Source organism: Athene cunicularia (assembly GCF_003259725.1).
Source record: "Athene cunicularia isolate RWA chromosome Z unlocalized genomic scaffold, athCun1 chrZ_part4, whole genome shotgun sequence".
Taxonomy (NCBI): domain Eukaryota; kingdom Metazoa; phylum Chordata; class Aves; order Strigiformes; family Strigidae; genus Athene; species Athene cunicularia.
In genome coordinates, this window is record NW_020799145.1 from 544,494 (window position 1) to 567,079 (window position 22,586).

The 22,586-nt window shown below is 39.1% G+C and overlaps 1 protein-coding gene across 2 annotated transcripts in view; it reads left to right on the forward strand.

Moving 5' to 3' along the window:
• MRPS27 (mitochondrial ribosomal protein S27) overlaps positions 1–22,586 on the forward strand; it is a 44,489-nt gene that overhangs the window by 13,198 nt on the left and 8,705 nt on the right. For both annotated transcript variants that reach the window (XM_026866788.1, XM_026866789.1), the window contains exons 5-8: positions 16,572–16,686; positions 17,181–17,259; positions 18,489–18,604; positions 21,275–21,377. In XM_026866788.1, coding sequence (XP_026722589.1) covers positions 16,572–16,686; positions 17,181–17,259; positions 18,489–18,604; positions 21,275–21,377 — 413 coding nt within the window. The remainder of the gene's footprint in view (positions 1–16,571; positions 16,687–17,180; positions 17,260–18,488; positions 18,605–21,274; positions 21,378–22,586) is intronic.

A 22,586-nucleotide genomic window follows, 5' to 3' on the forward strand; every position in this document is an offset into this window, starting at 1 on the left:
TCTATCAGTAGTTAGTCCAACCACATGCAAAATAAGTTTCACCTGCATGGCTTCCAGCTTCATGACTGTTCTGTGGGTGCAGAAGTTGCTGGTTTTGATACTTCCTTGCCAAGCAAGCAGTTCAGCAGCTGAAAATGTTCAGTTAAAGTATTGCTTGTAATAGATGATCACAATGTACTGTCCAAAAGAAATATACTTTGCAAGGCATTCATTTTCACTAATATGATATTTTGTTCCTGTATATACATCTACTGGATGTAATTAATATCATTAACTTGTTTCAGCACAAATGGAAAAAGGAGAAGAGATGTAGACACAATCCTACAACATATTTAATTCTTCCTTTGAGACATTTTTGTTGTCCTAAGGCTGTAGCTGACATAGACTTCATCAGTTCATCAGGTCTTGGCTTTCACTCCCTCCAGAGAAATATATGAGTTTGAAAAAAAAGAGAGATGAAAATAAATCAAGTCAGAAATATCTGCCTATTACTCAAGTTATGCAGTAGTTATGTTTTGAAATTATGTTGAGAGGTGGAGGAAGCATCTGAGAGAAAAATATACTTTGTAGCCAGAATGGTATGTTTTACCAGTTTGGACACCTGCCTCAGCTGAGCAATCCAATATAACTAACTTCATTGTTATTGGACTGCTCTTTGGCAGGTTGGGAGACACAAGGAAAGGGAGCACCAGAGATATTTTTACCTCATTAGAATTTTCCAGTAATTTGCACGTAAATGACAGAAGTATTGCATTATGGTGGCCAGTGTATGATTCTGCTTCGTGGGAAGAACTGTTGGTCACTATTCAAGCTGGTGCTGTCAGATGTAAGTGTTGTGGTCTTAGAGACTTCACACTGTTCTTCTGGCTCCAGCGTTCACTCATTTCTGCACAGAGGGGCACATGTGCTTATTCTCCCTGTCATTTTTCAGGGTTTCTCTGTTGTCATTGTCTGCCCATGGTTTGTCAGAGTATGAGCTGTAGGAATCTTTGGAGAAAATAACTAGCAACTACATTTTGGAGCCCAAAGCCAAACTTCAACAAGCCTAATTCTGTAACCACATCTCGTTCAGGTAGATGTGCTCAGTCATTGTGACTGTGCTGCAAAGTGCGGGATAACCATCAATAAAGATACAACACTGAAAAGCATTCAGAAAGATTTCTCCTGTAATACAGGCCTTTTCAGTCATCTGCTTTTCATAGTTCATCTGTCCTTTTGTATATGCTTTCCTTTAAGCTTGGCAGAAACTGGATAAGAATTTTTTAGGCATTGCATATAAATTCAGAAAAAGTTGAAAGACTTTCCTTCAGCACTGATCTTTTGGTTTTTTTTTTCATGTTGCTAAAAATAAAGGGGTGTGTGGATTTTAAAAGCCTTTCTATTTAAAATGGAAAAAGTTCCTTTTCAAACAGAATGCATATATCAACCTTAGGTGGCACCCCCCACCCCACCCCACCCCCCCCAAATATTTCTGAAATAAATAGATAAATCCAGTCAGATTCAGAAATTGAAAGAACTGTCTTAGTCCACACCCTATATAGATATATTTTTCATTTAGTATTGGGAGAAAGGCTTTCATTACTATTCTTGCAAGAAAAAAATATTAGCAGAATCTCCCTAGCTTTCAACCAGTATCTTTCTTGCCAACAGCTCAAAGCATTCTGTCTTAGTAGATAGTATTGGAAATAGACTGAAATACAAGGTGAGCAGTTAAGTACTTAGGACCTTAAATATTGTACCTTTATGTGTTGAAGGAGAAAAGGCAATTTTATCTCAGGATTTGACTCAAACTCACCTTAAAGGTCAATTTCACTATATCCAGAGGCATTCTAAAGATTTTTTCGACAATTCCTGCACCAGCAAAAAGCCTGTCTAAAAGCAGATACACAGAAAGTAGTGTTAGCTCTCTGGTGTCCTGATGTTAGGTATAGGAGTGCATAGCCTGCATAGCCTGCCACAGCTGTTATGTTGAAAATACATCTTTCATTGCATGTACTTATTGTAAAGCTGATCCACTCACCCGGGTTTACTCAGGATTTTCTGTTTTAATTGTTTTCTCTTATTTGTAACTAAAAGTAATGCTTATAAGAAAGTGGTCGGACTGGAGATCCTCTAAGAAGGGGAAATGTTTTGAAACATTCCAGGCCATACTACATTGTAGGTTAGCATGGAAAGGGGTTTGTGTCTGTCTTTTTTCTGTTGATTTTTTTTTTTTTTTCTTTACAATCTGGGAAAGAAAAGTTTATCCAGGAGACTACTATGACTGCTAGTAACACCTATACAGGCAGTTTCATTAGATTGTTGGTTTTCTACCATGGAAACAGTATCAACTCCAGCAGGGTACTTGGAAGCAGAGCTGGAACCAAAGCATCTCTCTGACATTTCACTGCATGAGAATACCTGTTCTGCACCACCTTTATTAAGAAGATTGTCATTGTGGTTGAAAAATGGCAAGTCATGTGCTGGAGTAGAAGAATAAAGGCACTAAAATATTTTTTCCTGTGTTACCTCAGCTAACATATAAAATACAAGGCTCACATGCAGTTCCAGGAGAACTTCCTTTCATTTTACTGTATACAAGGGAAAATCTGTATGATCTTTATTTTAAACACATTATTGTTTTATATAAGCCTGCTGTATTCGGCGGGGAATGTAAGATGAACACAGTCTGATAAGCATAACACAGTCTGATAAGTAAAAAAGGCCTGCACCATCTTACTGGACTTCGTAGTAGTAGAAAAAAGTGTTTTGTGCTTCGTTGGTAACAGTGAAGATGTTCTACTTAGTAGTATGATCCATTAGAGTATCTGTTTTGTTCTCTGAGAATACCTGTGGTTTGATGCATGTTACTGCATAGTGTGTAGTAACAGGTAGTAGATGTGATGCAGGTTCCAGAAGGTGAAAGCCTTTGGAAATGGAAAGAACACTAAGATGACCATGATAAGGATGAAATACTGCACTACAGGTACAGATTTGATCATCTTTTGTTCTATTATACACTATTGTAGACTAAATAGTTACAAAAACCCCAAAATTACTGTGACAGGGAGGAGTCTTTAGCATACATCTTTCTTCAGCTTGTAAACATTTGGGAATGTTAATTTTCAAATAGCTGGCTGATTTTATTTACAGAAATTGATGTTTATGCTTTTGTAGGACTGAAAATGTTTGGTCAAGAATCGGTTACTGAGAAATTAAAAAAAAAAAAATCAGATTTTATCCATCAGGCTGTAGATTTCTTTCTGGCGCCTGTAAAGAAGAAATTTGAGAAAACAGTTTTGTTTGATTCCAGTGATTCATTTTTTTATAAATACTTCCATCTTCAGAAATGTCCAAAAACATTAGAGTGAAGAACAAAAATGAAAATAAACAGGTGCATTTACTCAACTTGTATGGCTGCTTATTTCTGCATATACATTTGTGCCTGTGAAAAAGTGTTCTGCTTCCTAAGGGGAGAAGAAGCTTGTATTGCAAACAGACCCACAAAACAATGTTTTACTGTAATTTACCAATAAATAAAGGTCATAGTTTAACATTTTCCTGGGGTGATTTCTGAGGTTATTACTCTTTCTGTGTCCCAGAAATGGGAAATTAAGATGCAAATTTCTGAATGTAAGATGGCCACTAGTAAGATGAAAAAAATGGATATTCAGGGTGCCAATGTTTTGGGGTTTGGTGGTTGGGGGTTTTCTTGGTTGTTTTAATGCTGCTTTAATAGTGAGCTATTTTTAAAGCTGTATTCTCCAGATAACATATCTATACTGTCTACTGGAATGAGGCCAGTTGCATTTTCAGTGGTTCTCTGTACCAAATACTCCTGTCACTCTGCACATTTACCTGTGACTGTTCCTTCTGGCAGAGTCCTCGTTAATTCTTTCTGTTTCTGCCCTTTACTTGGTAGATCTTTCGTTCCTAGGCAGAATAATGCCTTCCTTACTCTTCTTTTCGTTTTGGAGGGGTATGGGGGGGTAGGACAGGGCAGCGCAGGGGAAGTTTAGATAGAAGACCACGCCATTCTTCCTATCAGCTGATGATATACCCTTACCTGTTTCCTAAAATCCTGCTATGTCCCCTGTCCCTGAAGGAGAATGTCCCCAGGCTTTTCAGCTGCTGCTCTGTCTCCTCTTTGGTACATCAGTTTGAAAGCCTGAGGATCTCTGTTAAATGTGGCATTGGTCATTTCGGGAATAATGCTGTGGCAGCTCTCAGCAGTTGGTTTCCATCTTCACCACCATGACAGATTTTGCGGGACACTGGGCTACACATTTGTGACAGGTGCTGGAGTTGTCCCTGCCTCCTAGCTTTAGTCCAGTTAATGATCCATGTGCATGTCTGGTGTGCCAGGTCCTCAGTGGATTGAGGCAGATCCCTAGTAGCTGGCAGAACCATGTATTGTCTCTTTGGACCAGGTGAGGATTTGACCCAGGATCTAGTTCAGGGAGCATTAAACAGCCAACAAAGAAAGCTTTCTTGAATTTGTTGTTAAAATTAGCAAAGGGTGTACAAGAGAGCAGCTGGTAGAAACTCCTGTTTTCTCAGCTGTAAATGTAGGAATGTAGGCACAGTAAACATTCCTTTCTCTTGCTGAAAAATGAATGGGGATTTTTTTTTTGTCTTTTTCCCCTTCACTGTATAGCTTGTCAAGCTGAAAGCACATGGATTTTGGCAACTGGCTTTGCAAGTAGATTTGCACCTTTATGAGTAATATCTTCTTCCAAGAATTGGTGTAGATATAAAGTGGGCTTTAATTTCTAAAGTAAACTTTATGATCATCTTCTTTAAATTGTAACTTATTTTTGATTCTCCTCTTTCACTACTGTTTTCATTTAACAAAGGGGAAAAATACTCCTTTCTTCAGTCTAATCAGCGACCTTCTACTTAGTTCCATTAGGGAGTGAGCAGAGCACGACTTAATCCAGCCACAAGCAAAATGTATAGCCTCTGGCAGCAGACAGCTGTGAGTAAAATGGTCAGCCCACCCCCTCCCTTGCCTACACTGCCTGTGCCAAAGCTCTGACAAACCAGACTGGCCGCTGGTGCTTGTAACTGGGAGTGGACAAAGTATAGGAGCTACTGTGAGAGCACGACAGAGGAGCATTTGCAGCAGCAGTAGTAGTACACCCTGCTTTCTCTGTAAAAGAATTTCTTTTTTTTTTTTGTCTCCCATTGAAGTTACTGTCATGCAGCAATCACTCCTTTCACAGTTTCCCTTGTCCAGGTTAAGTCATGAAGCAGCAAGTTCATCTTATGTAAGATACTACTGTGTTGTTTTGAAAGTCATAATTCTGTGGGAGGAATAAAAGCGAGACTGAAACACAACTTGTACATAATTGCACACTGTTGTAGTGTTTTCCCCTCTCTTCTGTGTTTATTCTCCTCTTCAGTGGGTAACATGACATATATAAGCGTCCTATACCGTGAGTGCCTTGGAGAACTGGATGCTTGTGAATGTCAGTTTGGAACCAGAATACAAGATAGGAGCAGGTCACTGCAACAGGGCAAAGTCGTGGGGCAACCCGGCTTTGCATCATACGCTGTTTCTCATCAGCAAAGCCAGTAGTGGGTTATACATCTAGCTAACAGTCTTGGCTGTATTCCTGTCTCAAGAGGAGAGGAACTACAAAAATAGGCCTTTGCATTTTGAAATCCTCTGCCTGTTTTGAGTAGCAGAACCTCATTTTACTGCGCAGCTTGTACCTACCTACACAAGAGAACATTTGTCCTACAGTACATGGAGTACTTAAACTGAGGTACTGTCTCATCCCACGTGGTGGGTTATAAGGGGAGTAAATCTTTTGAATTCCCTGAGAGCCTTCATGATGGGTGGAAGAGCCAGTCTCCACTAGTTAGAGAGGCAGGGAGAGGAACAATTGTACTGGTCACTTTATTAACTGACCACTTCAGAGAGTGAATGGAGACAATTTGGCAACAGTCAACTGGCGAACATTTGGGATGAGACTGTTCTCCTAATAGCCCATCAAGGATCAACTGATCACAATTCCTACAGAACTGATACACATGAATATATGTAAGAAAGAGAGGGAACGGAAAGAGGAAATAAGAGGAAGAGGGGATAGGAAAAAGGGAATTCACCACCCATGGATCCCACGGTGTCTCAGAGTAGCCAGCTTGGTCTGTAAGTGGTGGGTCAAGAAAGACACACATGGGGTGTTGCCTTTATATAGTCTTTCTCACACATCCGCAGTAGGTTCTTCCAGAAGGGTCTCATTTTCTCTGGCTTGTACCTGTGGAATGCAAGTTCTGTCTCTGGGCAGGAGGGAGGGGGAGAGAAACAGTCCACTGCCCCTCGTCTGCAGAGCTTGCTCTGCTTTTCCCCCATAGGGCATTCAAGGTGTTTGAGACATCCTCTTTACGAACAATTTCTTGTTTAGGAAAAGTTTGTTACAGGTACCTACTATCTCTCTCTTTAACAGATCTGACGGTACAATATTTTTCCGAGAAAAAGTAAACCAATCACAAAGCTGGTGAGAGCTCACAAATTTCAAACTGCCTGACAAAATACTTAAGTCTATTTTGCCATGTTTATCCTTGATTAGCTTACTGGTCTGTGTGCTTGACATCATACTAAATGGAATAAAGGGCATTGCTGTCCCATTGGGCTTGGAAGAAGTTAAATACACTAAGACATAGGCTGACTAGAAGTTAAGCTCTGAAGTAACAATTAAAAATGTATCATGAAGGACTTGAGGATTTTTGGTTTTCATTGCTAAAATTTTTCTCAGTAAAATGCACGGTTGGAAGAACAAAAAAAAAATAAATCAATAAGCTGTAAAATATCAATAGTCTGTTGCTCATTGAGACATAACATGAAATGTAAGTGGATTCATGGTAGACTGCCTGGTAGCCAAGACCTGGCTATGCCGCTATGGCTTACTTTTGGAAATGGTTGCCTTTTTGACAGTGGCTGTTTCTGAAACTGTATGTGCGCATCAGGTGATTTGTCCCCTCGCTTGCAGGTGTTTATGCTTAATATGAAAACCCTATTTGTTTACCTTGACAGCTTGTCATGTAGTTCTGCCTGTGCTCATGGGGTGTAGAGGGACAGCAGTGCACAAGGAAATCAGAATTTAGCAGTGAAGAATGAAAAGGGCACAGATGATAGGTCAAAAGTAGATTAACTTGAACTATGGGACTATGGCAGCAAATCTGAAAGGGTGAAACCTGAACTGTACATATGAAGTGTTTGGCAGCAAATGTAAGGTTTGACTCTTCCCTTGCTTAAGGTGACTACTAAGATCTATTCAGTATTTGTATTCTCACAGCAATCTCTTGCTAGCACCTGCTTTTTGCTTAGGTTGCATGTGGTGTTAAACAACAACTTTGCAGAATAAATGGTTTAGCTCATACGCTTCTGTATTGCAGCCTTTGATACTAAAGCCAGAGGAATACATCACCTGTAATCTGTGCAAGTTCAGCTGTGATCAAACTGAAAAGCACCAAGGGTTGTGTTAGTGGGTGTAACAATACAGCACTTTGAAGGTAGTGTGTGATGTATTTCTGGGAGGTATTTTATGAAGCATAAAGAATTTGAGTAGAATAAATGGAAAATGCAACATTGTTACAATGTGGATTCCAGCTCTCAGTGAATTAGATCTCTGTCAAAATGATGTTAATTTTGTCTCAGGTTAAATTTACATTGAATGTTGGGCACTGTTAAAAAGTTGCTGATTGCAAATACTGGAATAGCAAGGTCTAGTTACAGGCTGGATTTTTTTTCCTGCATTTAAAGTAAGAAGTCACCTGACTTCTGTTGACAGCAATTTTTATGCATAGCCATAAAGTGTTCATTTTTAATACAATGCAAAAGGGATGTACTGTCATCATTTAAGCTTAGCACTAGAAGGCAGAAATTCTTCAGTGTTGGTCCTAAATCTTCATTGAGTTCCCTCTGACACTGAATGAATTATTATAAAACTTGGAGTTGCTGTCTTCTCAGCTTGAAAAGCCTTAGGCGTTACCTCTCTGTCCAGACTGGTTAATTGTTACTGGAATGCAGGCTTCACTGTGTCATCCCTGCAATAGTTGTTGGCTAAAGATGGAGGTTTTCTAAAGCTTCTGAAGTAATTTATTTATTTAAAAAAATGAAACATCTTAACTAACTTTGAAGCAATTTATTCCTTAAAATCATACAATCTTACAGATATCCTTGGTTGAAGAATGCCCATGACATAAGTACTATTTGGGTACCCAGAAGGTTTTACACTTCCCTTACAGTTCAAAGTGGAAACAAGCTGTCTGCTAGAAACAGATTTTCTGTCAGCGTTTAGCAGGCGATCTCTTTCACTCTGCAAAACGAACCAGGTGCAAAGGTGATTTCAGCAATTATGAATGACAAATGGGCTTTCACAAGCATTTCTTTTTCATTTTGAAAATTAATCTAGTTGATAACTTGGGTACCAGCTTTCAGACAGGTGGAGAATTAATTGAAGTAATGACAGGTGTAGCTGGGCTAGTAAAATGATAACAATCAAATTGGTACTTTACTTATATATGCCATTTTTTACAGCCTTTGTGTTAATCACTTTTCAGAGACATGAGTAAAGATTCCAGCAGAACTGACCCTTTTTTGAGTTTTATTACACAAAGTTTTAGCCTGACACACTTAGAAATTGCTGAGATTCATAAAGCTCTGTGAAGCAAAAATGTAGTGTATTGTGCAGTTCTTATGTTTTTGTGTGCTAGGATACTAGCAAAAGATATAATTAATGGAAGAATTGATTCTAAATTCAACTTTATTTTGGTTTCATGGGGACAAGGAAAGGCATTAGAGAGTATCTTACTAAATCACTGTAGCAACAGCTCACCCCATCATTCCCCATGTTTTCCTCAGACTATGATACTGTCTATTCAGTCATGAGATTACTAATGGCATTTATATTCCAAACCAAATTTCAACTGTAAGCCCAGAAGTATTTTAATAGAGAGAAATTCTAGGAGCTGGGCCCTCTACAGCCAATAGTTGGGGGAAATGTTAGGTTTGTTATTATTGTTATTATTATGACAAGACTTTTCCTTGTTAACTGTTGGGTTTTGAGTTAATTTCAGCTTTATGGTGAATGTAGTATGGATTCTTCATATGCGTGAGAAGAAAATCTGATTTTCCTGCCTGTCTTTTCCAAAAGGAGTGGGAAGGGTGGAGGTTGCTGAGTAACATATTATTACTTAATAGTGTTGAGACACTATTATCCTAGGAGGAAGAGAAAAATAGAGATACTATATTAAAGTGTCCCTTTATTTGCTTTCTTCCACTGGAGATATGACTCTAAGCAACAAGAAGTAAAGCAAATTTCTCATGCTATTGACCTCAACATTGTGTCTTGATTGTAAAGGAGTAAAGCCAAAAAGGGGAATTGCTTGTTTTGTAGTTCTTGTTTGAAATAAAGCTTTTGAATGTTAAAGAAATGACACGGTGTTATTTTCTGCACCAAACTGGACCAGGAACCACCACCTTTTCTTGATAGCAGTATTTGTACCATCACAATGTTCTTATCTCTACCAGTCACACTGAGGATCCCCAAAGGGACAGTTTGAGCTTTAGTGAGCTAGCTGGTGACTTTCCCTTTAACCTGTCATGTTTAAATATTATGTTTAGAACAAGGAACCATGTTGATACTGTATTTTTAAATGTTAAGACCCTTAGTTTCCAGCTATACAGGGTCTGTGACTGATGTCCTATTGAGACATACAAAGCACCTTCAACCTAGCTGAAACAGAAGAAATCCTGCCTCGTGTTCTTTTGAGAAGTGTATTTTCATTGGTGTCCTGCTGGGGAGTGCATAGTTCTGGATTATTTTGAATCCACATGGCTAGAGCAGCCTTTTAGTAAACACATTTAACAGCCTGGAAGAGTTGTCCCAGGGACAAAGAGTGTACTGAGAAGCAGTGTGTTTGAGCCTGAGCTTTGCTTTTTCAGTCTGGTTAAGAACTGATTAGTATAAAAGTTCAAGGTGAGCCTGTGGGATACTTGAGTTGATCAAGCTGTATGAAGGATTCCTCCACTCTGTGCTTTGCAAATGATTCTAGAGGAGTTCGAGACTGCCTGTAACCTGTTGGCAGAAAGTTGGAAGACCTGATCCACTCCAGTTCTGTTATGTTTGCTACCTGTGAATGGAAGGACAGGTAAATAATTTATGTACTTTACAGAGCCAGGAATCCAGATAAATTGCCCCAGACTTTGCTGTAGGCTCAGGATCTCTTACTGTTTCTTTTGTGGTGGTTCTTATGTCTGTTTATGTATAAGCAAAGCATTTCTTTTGTGCTGCTGTGAACTGCTTCTCCATTCATACATTGGTTTTAAATTTGTAATATTTATCTAGGATTTTGCAACTATTGATGATTTTATTTTTTCTTTTTAACATAATAAGGCTGTTCCTTGTGTTTTACTGACAGAAGTGCCTTAAATCCAGGAAGGAAGGAAGGAAGAAAAGCTTTTAGTGATATGAGAGGTTGACGGCAATGGGCAGAATGCTTGTATCAAAAATCCAGCTTGTCATTTGTTAATCTACAGTAATAACTGCCTGTCAAAGTAGCTAGATCAGTAAAGGATAAACTGCGTCCTAGTGGCTATGTGGTTGATTGCTGTATGTGATAGAAAGAGACTTTGCAAAGCTGAGCTTTCCATGCAGGGGTGTGGTTTTGAGCAGTGCAATAGCTAGTCTGAGACTACTGAATGGTGAATTCTGTTACTTTAGTTGTTAGGAGAGAGTGGTTACCAGGGTGATATCTCGAGACTTCCTAAATGACTGTGTGGTATGTACTTCTACCTAAAATATATCCTCTCCCAAATCTGATCCTTTTACCAAGTATATGAGTTAAGAAACAGGTAAACCTGTAATATCGGGGTGGACAGAAATGGAAGCTGAATGTGGTATAACCGGAAAGCAAGACCCGATACTATGAGTATTCTTTAAGTCTTCTGTTTATCCTTCATGTTTGACTGTGCTTCTGTACTGTAGTTTATGCATATCTAAAACCTGATCATTTTGGCCTGTTTTGAGGCTGCATTCATCGGTGTTATTGCTCTGTGCTGCTCCTGAACAAAAGATGCTGTGCAAGAAATACACTTTCATGTGGAGGAAGAGCAGGCCCATTTAGAAGAATTACTTTTAGTGTCAAAGCAACCAAGAGTTAAATTAGTTTAAAATCAAAGACCAGATAAACTCAATAAAATTTAAGAGTAAGGCCTGAATGTGGGCTTTCTTCAGGGAGTCTGCAAACCACTTTCTTTTGTGTAAGAGCACAATTCTGCCTCAGCATCAGACTGTCCTCTGTTATAGTTGATTGATTTTTTTAAACCTGCCCTGTTACTGCTTTTGATAACTGATTTGTTATATGTATGATAGTCCAGTTTTTTATTTCAACACAAAAGGAAAGTGTTCCCTCTGTTTCTGCTTGAATGTAAGCAGGTAATGCATGAGTTATTTCCTATTAGTCTGATATATTTATATGTGAAATTTTTAAAAGGATGCATACAAAGGAAGGTGTATACTAAGATGCAGACAAAGAAGAAATGAAAATATAGTTTTGTTTCCATTTGAAAGGAAATTTCAAGCAACAGAGGTTTTTTCCAGGGCTGTTGCCTTTGATACTGACACATGAGCAGCACCTCTGGGTCCATTTAAAATGTAGACGATTTTTTTCCCAAGGCCTGTGGCTTGAAATGACAGACAAAGGGACAGTTTTGGGTGACGTTTCCTTAGCCTTCCAGTTTCCAAGCTAAGTCCGCCTGGAATCCATTTGATCGTTATGCACTGTAGCTTAAAAAATGTGCCTGTGAAGAAACAAACGTGGCATTGCCAAGGAGCTTCACAGCACTGTATGACTTGTGTAAAATGTGGAGTGGCTTTGGATTCATTCCATTGAGAGAATTTCTTCCTGGCTTGCAGAGACATTTCTTACTATATTTATTCATTTTAAGTTCCCTTACATTTTACTTTGGACTTTTCTGAATTTTAAGTAGATGAGACAAAATCTGATTAAAGCAAATGAACATGTAAACCCGTATTTCTCTCCATCCTAACAGAAGTGAGAGATCTGAAGTATAGATGGAAGAAATTTGTTACAGTGACTACCACTAGGTAGGTTCCTTCCTTTCCTAGACTAGATCCTGCAAGACTCTGAAACCTTTTTGGTTTTAACTCTGACAAAAGCACAGTAATACATCTAAACAATGTATATTAGAGATAATGAAAGAAAGGAGATGGCTCAGTGTCCTGTTGTTAATTTCTCCAGTTCCTTGCAATGTGGCAGAAGATGGTACATAAGAACAGAGAGCAACATTATGCTGCAAGAGGTTTATTTAAGGAGTTGGTTTTATGTATCATAATGCAAAATTAGCAAAGCAAAATCATGGTGAAATTTATAAAGCCTTGAAGAAAGGCCTAAGAGATCATACACTTCCATGCACTGGATGTGTATAGATTATTACAGAATACTTTCCCATTAGTTTCAGACAAAGTTGGAGATAGTAGGGGGACAACTCTTCCTGTTTCACAGATGGGGAAAAAATTAAAAACAGTGCATTGCACAAGGATAGCCTAGTACCAGGAATTGAATTGACCCTAAGAAAGCCACACACAAAATGGCAGCTTCTAGTCAGCTTAGCAAAGATTTAGAACAAATCTGTGGATCTGATCTTCCCTCTGTACAGCAGAGCTGTTTCTGGTAGTGTATTAGTTCTGCAGGACTTGCTCTTCTGTTATCCAGCAAGTTTTCCTTTACTGTCTTCCTCATTTGTGACTGTCCCCAAAGCAATGAAATCCCCTGTACCAAACCTAGGGAAAAGAATACAGTCCAGAATGTTGGTGCTTCTGTTTGCTCCCAGGGCTGCTGTATTACTTCCTTCCCTTGAGAATATGTGAAAGCAGCACTAGAGTGCATCACCACTTGATAGCACCAGACAAATTTAGAAGAGCATTTAAAATAAAGAAAGGAAGAAATTCAGCTTTTCTGCAGTGTGGGAGGGCACCAGCTGAAGTAAGTCATGCTTGTTGTATTAGTAGAGCACTCCATAAAGCACTCAGCATTTGATATACTTTTCCAGTGTTCAATTTCTTTAACACAGCATGAGTACTTCAGCAGTGTTGTAAATAATGAGCAGTGGGGCCTTATGCAGGGAATTAGTAAACTAAAAATTTATTCTTAGCCCAATGTGATGGCCAGTTTGTGAGCAAGAGAGTGTACCCTTGCTTGGCTAAAAATGTTCTGGTTGCCTTATACTGAGGCTGTACACTTAATGTATCTCTTCCAGGTTGTAATGATCTTGCAAGTACAAAGGCAATGGTTTAATGAAAATCAAGTTTCTGGACTGCATCATTTGAACAATTTTCCAAAATAAGGGGAATTGTAGTACCATTGCATTGTGTGCTGTTAAGATTCACAATGACCGTGATATTTCAGGAACTCCTTGTCTTACAACATATTCCTCTTCTTGTTCCCTGTGGGGACAAATGTTCTTGGGTCAGTGACTAGAAGGATGATCATATTGATTCTTTAGCCATTAACATTAAAGTGTACCAAAAGGGAACTCCCCTAGTACTGTTACGGATGCTTCTCCTTGTCTTTTCCAAACACATAATAAGAATCTTGTGCTTTTCAGGTTTTTGTTACTTCTCAGAAAAATGAGTTTCAGCAACAGACATCTGCAAGATAACCTCCTGGTCTTTCCATTAGACACACAGCAATTGCTAGAGGCTCCCTTTATTTAATTCACTCTGAATCCTTTGCTTTCTGTAGTTTTAGCTTCCTTCTGTCTTTTCATCTGTCCCTGAACATATTGCCTTGCTTAATTATATTCTGGTTTGTGTTTTGTGGAGAAAGGCAAGGGGGAGGATGTTACTGCTTGTCAAAATGACCAGCAGTCTCCTCTTTTCCTTGATTCCCTTTCAAATAAAAATGTCTGCCACAACATTTGGTTAGTTTGTCTAGGTTAGGTGAAAAAACAGATACTCTGTTGGCTTCTCAATTAGTAGAATAGAGACAGAGCTCATCCCAGAATTGTATGAATCGGAAACAATTAAAGATTGCAGTGTACTTGTTTCCCTTTCAGTTCCAATTCTACCACATCATGGATTAATGGAAGTCTGTAGTGTTGAGGGATCATGTACATATGTATTGCATTATTGTTGACAAGGATACAGAAGAATTTTGGCACTAGTCCCATCTCGTCATTCCCAGGCAACTGTTTTGCAAATAATTATTAGAATTAACCTGAAAGTTCTTCGGCTGAGAAGCTGTTTGCTTTTTATTTGCATAGTACATAGCCCAGTGGAGATCTGGTCCGAGTGCAAAGATCTTAATAGGTCTTTAAACTTTTATCTCAATACATGAAGTAATTATACCTGATAGATCATGTGGTTGCCCATACAAACACACGCACTCAAGTCAGTCCCAGCCCTACAAAGCTCATGTGAAGATTTTTTTAAAAGAGTTTTTATAACATGCCTCTGAATTTTGTGCATATAGATTCCAGAAACTTGAGTTGATTGAGGATCCATTTCATCCTCTTTTTAGACCATATTGCATCCTTGTTAGGCCTTTTACTGTCCAAATACAATTTGACTTTGAAACTTTGAAGCATTTTGCTATTACAGTAGGCTGTAGTATTCTCAAGGTGCTGGAGGCACTGGGCGCTCTCACACTGTGGTGTACTCAAGAGAATAAATACAGCTGTGCAAAAAGGTGAATATTCAACTATTCAAACCCATTAAAGCCTTTGACTTTGGGGTTTTTTTTTTAAATGTTTGCTTTCCTCCTGTGTAACTAATTAGTAGGAAGGATGCCAGAGATTGTAGCAGAATAAAGGTCTAAGTCTTTGAGAGCACTAGTGTCATGCTTTTATAAGACAAGAATGTTCTTTTGCACTTGTGAAACAGTATTAACCATTTAATGAAGCAACTTTAAAAGATGCTGGGTGTTGCATTCTGGACCCATCTTAAATGGCTGGTGAAACAGTCTGCAGCAATTAGATAATTGTTTCATCGAAATATGATTAAAAACAAATGCCTATAATTGATGTTTCCTGTAAACATTATTGAAACTTTAATGAAAGCAAATATACGTTCTTGCAGTTCCCAATATTTGAACTCCAGAGGAAAGAAAATGGAAAGCAATTAGAGCAACAAAATAAATGTTAGTAATTTAATATTCAAAGCATGCTTTGCTTTTCTTTTTCTGTTAAATTCTAATTTAATGGGGAGATTTCATGTGCCATTTACAAAACTTTATATTTAGACATTGGGGAGTTCTTCAGCTCCGCTTTTGGCACAGATGACTTCTGCGTTCTGAAGGCTTTCTAGGCTGCAGTATTTTTCCAGGCTTGGTCATCTGTGTAGCCCTCAGTGGTGGGATGCAATACGCAGAGATTTACTGAGGGGGAAGGAGAGTTGGTGGCCATGTTAATCTGATAAATGTTCTGGAAAGCATGCTTACTCAGGTGGAAGAGCCAGTCCTGTGTCTAAATGGTGCTGCAGCTTGGCTTGAGGCTGAAAACATCTGCACATGACCCCGGCTCATTCATCAGCATTTTCTACAGAAAGTGGCAGGCACTTCTGTGTTAGGGACTGAGTCTGTTTTTCATGCATACAATTTGAATTGAGAAAGGTTGTGTGCATCTCTTTACACTGGATATGAAATTCAGCCCAGGTCCAAGGCAGCAACTCCTACCACTGTACTCTTGATTCTTCAGTCTTTGCCAGAGCTTAAATGCTTTTTATAACCACTTCTTCAACTACAGAGCAAAGTCTGAATAAGAATGAAGTAAAAGAGGCTGAAAGTATTTCATTTTACGCATTGATTGAGCACTGGAGTAGGGAAGAATGCCTGAAGTCATGACACAAGCTGTCTCCGAACAAGTTAAAGAAACATCCATCCAGAGCAAGGCAGCCTGTGCAGGGGATGGTTCCCCTTGCATGAGTCATGCCTTACTGATGTAGCATTTCTAAAGCAAATAAAGCATGCAGCAGCCCAGGGATGGCCTGTGCTGAGGCACGATGAATTCTTAAGTGGTTGAAGTGAGGTATGAGTTAGAGAGAGTGGGAGACACCAGATGACACAAGCTCCAAAGGTTCAGACCCAGCTGTATTTTGATGTAATTCTGATACTTGCTGATGTCATCAGTCATGGAAGAGTGTTGCTCTTTGATGAGAACAGCAACAATACAGTGTTACATGATCAGAAAGTACTACAGTGTTTATAGTAATCTCAGTTGGCCTTTATAAATATATGAAGCTCTTAGTGGTATGCATCTTTTCAGAGGAAAACCATTAGGCTTTCTGGAAAGTGAGAAGTTTAAAATACTATGCATTTGTGAAAAGATCAGATTCCCCTTTTGTACACACTATTAAAGTGTATCAAAGTTTTGTTTCTCTTACTTGAAAGAGCTAAATGCAGATTTTTGAAGAGCAATGAATGACTGTAAAGTCAGATACAGGCAAATTTATATTTGAGATCAAGAAAGGTGGGGTTCTGAAACTTGTAGTTTGTTGATTATATAATTTTTGTCTGTAATAACAAATTCTCATACTGTCACCTGAACTGTTACCATCCTTTAGGTTTCGGCATAGTCCAAATTGCTGGTACTTAAGAGACTGGACCATCCACAGCTGGATCAGACAGTGCTTAAAGTACGGTGCACAAGACAAAGCCTTATATACATTAAAAAACAAGGTAAGTTTTTATGAGGAAAAGCTGTGAGTATATTTGATCAGCTTTTTCAGACAAGTGTGGCTTACCAGGAATTCCAGTTGCAGCCAGGTCCTGTGGATTGGGGTTTTAAGTTCGTATATTTATTTGTTTGAACAAAAATTAATGTTGTGCTTGAATTTTAGCTAAAGCATCTTTTATTTCCTCTTCTTACCCAGGAAACTTTATTTTTAAAGTGTTGGTGTCCAAAACATGCTAGATGCAGGGGAGGCGTAAAAACCTGATAGGCAATACCTCTTTTGGTCCCAAAGACTCAGATAAAATGCCAAAACAAACATCAAAAGTTAGAAGGTCTACATCACAGGAGCCGTGCTAATCTTGTGTTGCTTGACTGACTGTCGCAGTGCAGCAGTGTGCAATGCCTTGGTTCTGATCCTTCTGATACCTGTATATTGCTATGCTTGGGAAGATATGAAGGGCAGATTTTCACGCTGATTATTTTTCCTTCTTTTCTTCAGGTTCAGTATGGAATTTTCCCAGATAATTTTACATTCAATATATTGTTGGATTCTTTTATAAAGGAGAAGAAATATGAAGGTAAGATAATATGTACCAATTCTGCATCTTTCATTGTATGCTCTTAAATCTGCAGAGCCTTTCTTTGAACTAAAAACTTTTAGCTGTATTTTCTCAAAATCACCTTAAAAATACACATTCTCCTTCCTTTAAATTACTTTTCCTGCATGTTTATATCTCATTTCTGTTGTTTTTTTATTCGTTACATGATTTTGAAGCACATGCACTTCACTGTTTCGACTGTGATTAATCCCATTCCAAGTGTAAATCAAATTCTCCAGTTGTACAAGTCTGACTTACATCCTAATGACATCACCAGAGTTATTAGTGACACTTAGAGTGTTATAAGAAGTGGAATGCATGTTGGTAGAGTTCATCTTACCTACATTAGCTGTTCAAAAAGCTGCATATCTAAACTGTCTAGACTTTCTGTCTGTCACTGGAAAACAGCAGCTATGCTGAACTGCCGTGTTGAGGTGTCTGTCTTTCCCTGTTGAGTGTTTTAAGTGTTGAAATGAATAATCCTATCATGTTTGATGACAAATATTTAAGATTTTCATTTCACTGCAGTTTTTCTGGTACTGTAGACTTGCATTGAGCTTTTCTTTGTGCAAGCATCTTGTAAAACAACTTTAAAGGGACGGTAGAATTGCAGGACTTGTTTGTAGCTTTTATCATGAAAGTTTTGCTTTCAGATTAATACATATTTTTATTGTAGTTTGAGAGCCATCCCTATCTGACTCCTTCCTGACAGGGAGTGTCACTGGAACTCCCTGTGGAGCTCCTCCAGAGCACTGTTTGCTGAATACAGTGAGTGCTGTGGGTAATCTGTGACATTTCTGCTGCATTGTACTCTCCTGTCACCTTCAGGGCAGCGAATTTAAGACAGTTTTCTCTTGTTTGTAATCTAAACACAAGAACAAAGGATTAATTTGTAAAGACTTTTTAAAAAATTTTAATGATTGAAGAAATGAGCAAAGAAGAGAGAATTAAAGAGTTTAGAGCTGAGTTTGGAAAGTTCCTTTGCTGTGGTCTCATGCTATTCCACCCATTCTTCCTTCTCACAGTGTGTTTGAATAACCCAAATGAGTAAGACTAATTCTATGCTAGTAGTCATAAGAAATCTTTTCACTTTCTCCCTAGCTACTTCAAAACATACTACAGCAATGAAGTATCAGTGAACATGAGTGGGTGTGAAAGGGAGCTGTGTAAATCTACACTTGCTGATTATGTATTGTTTTCTTCCATAGATGCTATGTCAATAGTAACAGAGATCATGCTTCAGGAAAGTTTTGATGAGTTCTCAACACAGCTTCTTTCTCTCTATGTTTTATACCAGTATCTGACAACCAAGTCTGAACATACGGTAAGCTGACCACACTCAAAATGATACACACTCAAAGCCTCCATTTCTCAGTGTCATGGTACAGTTAGTTGGACATTTAATTTTGAATATATTTTGGGTCCCTTAAGTTTACTGAAGAAAATAAATACTCCATTTTTTTCATGATTTTTACAACAGCAGAATAAAGAAAAAAAGAAACAACAGAATATGAAAGCTATCAAATAAATTGTCACCACTTCTGCTCCTTTCTCTGAAATAGAAGGTGTGTCGGGATTTTCAGATGTGATGTATACTCATAGAAAGGTTATGAAATTACATTTCAGTTCAGTTCAAAGAGGGCTCTATCAGTTAATGCAAAAACCCTGTCACCTATTGTATAGGACCCTGTTGAGTACTGCTCACCATTAGAGCTTGGGGATGGTGATGTTGCAGAATTATAAAGCATTTTCACTAGGATTTTACTATCCCATTTATCTTTGGATGTACTGTTTCTAGTATGTATTTGTATTCAATCTGAATTCATTACATCTCTCTTGTCTCCAAGGATTAGGCGTTTCTTGTTCACATCTCGCTTGCTTGAGGGCAACATGACAGTTCAGACTCTTGGAAGTGGCATTATTTTGCAGAAGGGGCTCAGTTAGGTATCAGCAAAGGACTCTGCCATTTCCATCACTTTAGGCAGCTACTTTTCATATAGTTTGGCACAAGCCTTCTGACCCGGTTTGAGCGAGTGACAGGGTGTTTTGGTAGCAGGGGAGGGGCCTAGAGCAGTGGCCTCCTGTGAGAAGCTTCTCGAAACTCCCCCAGCTCCAAGTCAGACCTGCCTTTGCACCAAGGCCAAGCCGATGAGCTGCACCTCTGTGATAATGTATTTAAGAAGGGGAACCTGGGAGGGGTTGTGGCAATTCTGAGAAGGAGTTGTGAGGAGAACATCTGTGCAAACTGCGAGGTCAGTGGGAAAAAGGAGGAGGGAGGGGGGTAGGTGTGCAGGAGCAGAGACTCCCCCGCATCCCATGGTGAGAGGGCAGTGCTGCTCCTCCCGCCACCTGTGGAGGTTTATGATGGAGCAAATGCTGATTTGTGCCCTGTGGGGGGCCCCACACCAGGACAGGTGACTACATCTGAAGAAGGCTGGGACCCCATGGGAAGAAACCCCCACTGTTGTAGTTTGGCACTGGGAGGACTGCAACACGTGGGGGTAACCCACACACCCATGAGAGTGATGCATGTTGGAGAGTTTGTGGAGGACTGACTCCTGTGAGAGGACAGCACTGGAGCAGGGGAGGAATGCCAGAAGTTCTCCCACCTCGAGGTAGAAGAAGTGGTGGGTCTGACTGCACCCCCTGTTCCCAGTCCCCTGTGCTGCTGGGAGCTAAGATCTAGAAATACTGGGAGCAGAGCTGAGCCGGGGAAAAAGGGAGGGGTGGTGAAAGGTGTTTTCAGAATATGTAATGTTTCTCACAGTGCTACTCTGTCTGTTAAGTGTTGTTGTTGTTACTGTGTGTATTAAATTTATGTATCGGGACATCACCATGCTGATGTCAGGTCCGGCGGCAGTGCGGGAACTTTTTCCTTTGTGGCTTTGGTGGTGGGGAGCACGAGGCTGTCTGTAACCACTGCGGTATTTCTCTGTATATCTTCTGTCTTGTTTACTGTTATTACTGTTTATCGCTGTTATCATTGCTACTGTTGTTGTTCAGATCGCTTATTACACTGTTGATAAAATTTCTTCTTATCTTAACACAGGGTTTGTGCCCTACTTGTGTCTGAGGGTGGGGGAGGGACAATGGCAACATAGTCTCCGGTCCCGGCAGGGCTTAAACCACCACAGGTCATAAGGTGATAAATGAGACACTAAAGTACTCTGCCGCAAACCCCATGTGTTAGAGTCAGACTTCCTCCAATCTATTGCCTTTTATAGCTTCCTTTTCCTCATTTTTTTACCAATTTGAGTTGTTCACCTTTTTTCACTTGCAGTAAAGAGACATTTATGCTTGATATTTGTGCTTCTCCAGTCTTGAAAAATATACTGTACTATCCCATAGCAAAACAAAATTCACACTACTCTTGTGGTTTTAATGTACTTACTGATTGGGTGCTCTCTTGTAGCTGTCACTGGTTGTCTGGCTCAGAGAGCTGGTACTTCTCTCTAGCTGGAGAGACAGCTATACTTTCAATCCTGGGGCATACAGTGGTCTTGGTGAGTTGCATATGTTCTTCTCACAGTGCAGATTTTGGATTCAGAGCAGCTATTAGCAGCTATTTTTCTCTCACCATTTTCCTATTCTAGTGAGGGATAGTAGAGCATGTATCTTACCACAGCTCCTCTAGTACAGAAGCCACATAATACTTTTCTTCATCTGTGTTAGCCTGAAGCAAGTGGTAGGACATACAGGGCAGAGACAGAGCTTGGCTGGTGTAAATCAGTGTAACCCTCTGTCCTGAGGAAATGCACTGATAGACTTCCATGCAAAATCTCAACTACTCACATTTTACTGTCTTCTGGAAAGAGAGGTGTTCCTCTCTATACTGTTTCTCAGGATATACATACTGTAACTCTGGATACTAGACATGTTTAATGATTCTTTATTGCTAAGATATCTGATAAAAGCCATGTGTGTTGTCTTTGGCTGCTGCCAATTTATGTTTGTGTTTGTCAAGGAACACTTACTTAGTTTACATTATTTGCAGTGGGAAGAGGAGAGGAATCTTGGAGCATCTCTAGTGCTTACAGGTCTAAAGCAAACAAGCACTGTGGGGTTTAGCTCCCAGCTGTATGGCTATGCATTCCTTGGTAAGTTTTACCTCCCTCACAATCATCTTTTCCCTCTTGTCTTCAGTGGCTGAATTAAACTGGCATCTTTGCTTAATTAAAGTGTAATCGAGGCTACAAAAAAATTTTAAAAAGCAGAAATAGTGGAAGAAGCAATTTCAGGATTAAGACTGAATCTGTTTTGTAAGCCTGGAGGGTAGTACTGATTTGAACGGTATGGCCTTCATTAGGCAGCTTCAGAACCGCCTTTAGGGCTCCCTGCAGGTTTGGATTGGCAGCTGGGAGAAAGAAGACATTCTTAAAGAACAGTAGGGTTGGTTTGTTTGTGGACCAACAAAATTTCAAAAAACCCAAAAGTACAGAGTTCCCTAACACAAATTTTAGGTTACGGATACTAGGCCTTTCTAGTTACTGAGCTTCTTAAAATAATCCTTAAAATTCAGGAAGTTCAGAGAGCACAGCCTGAAAACCACTCTGTTTAAAACATTTACTATTCACTGTAAAATTAATGTTTCTGTTGTGAACAGCAGATAGCAGTGCCTTTATCCTGTACCTGTTAAGGAGTCTTCACTGCTAACAACATGCTATATTATTAAAGAGCAGTTAGATCAGAGTATATCCAGAATTAGTTAGATGCTATATTATTAAAGATGCTATATTATTAAAGATTAGTTAGATCAGAGTATATCCAGAATTAGTTAGATCAGAGTATATCCAGAATTAGAGGGAAGGAGAATGGGAGAATGGGGAGTGGATTAGGTAATTATTGAATTTTCTCTAACCTTTAGAGCAGTATAGCACAGTTAGGTTTTGTCCTTCTCTACAAAATTATTATTTACCTGAAAGTAAGTAATTAATTTAAAATTTATGATCATGCAGTTGTTGCATTACTGCATTATGTTTTATTTTAGAATTTATTGAGGGTAATAAAAAGTGGACTTGTTCTTAAAATGTGGCCTCAATACTATGTGTAGTGGCAGAGTTAGGATGCTGATTTGGATTTATGACTCTTAAGACAAAAATACTCATTTTCAGTAAAATGTGAAAATTACTTTGAAAGCAGCATTTTCCATGTAGCTGTAGTTTGTTATTCAGTGGAGATACGCATACAGATAGAGGCATTGCTGTCTATGTGGCATTCAGTTTGGAGTGTTATTTATGTCATACAGATTGATTAAATAGTGGCTGTATTTAAAAAATGCACTTCGTTGTCGTTTGTGAGCAGTATTA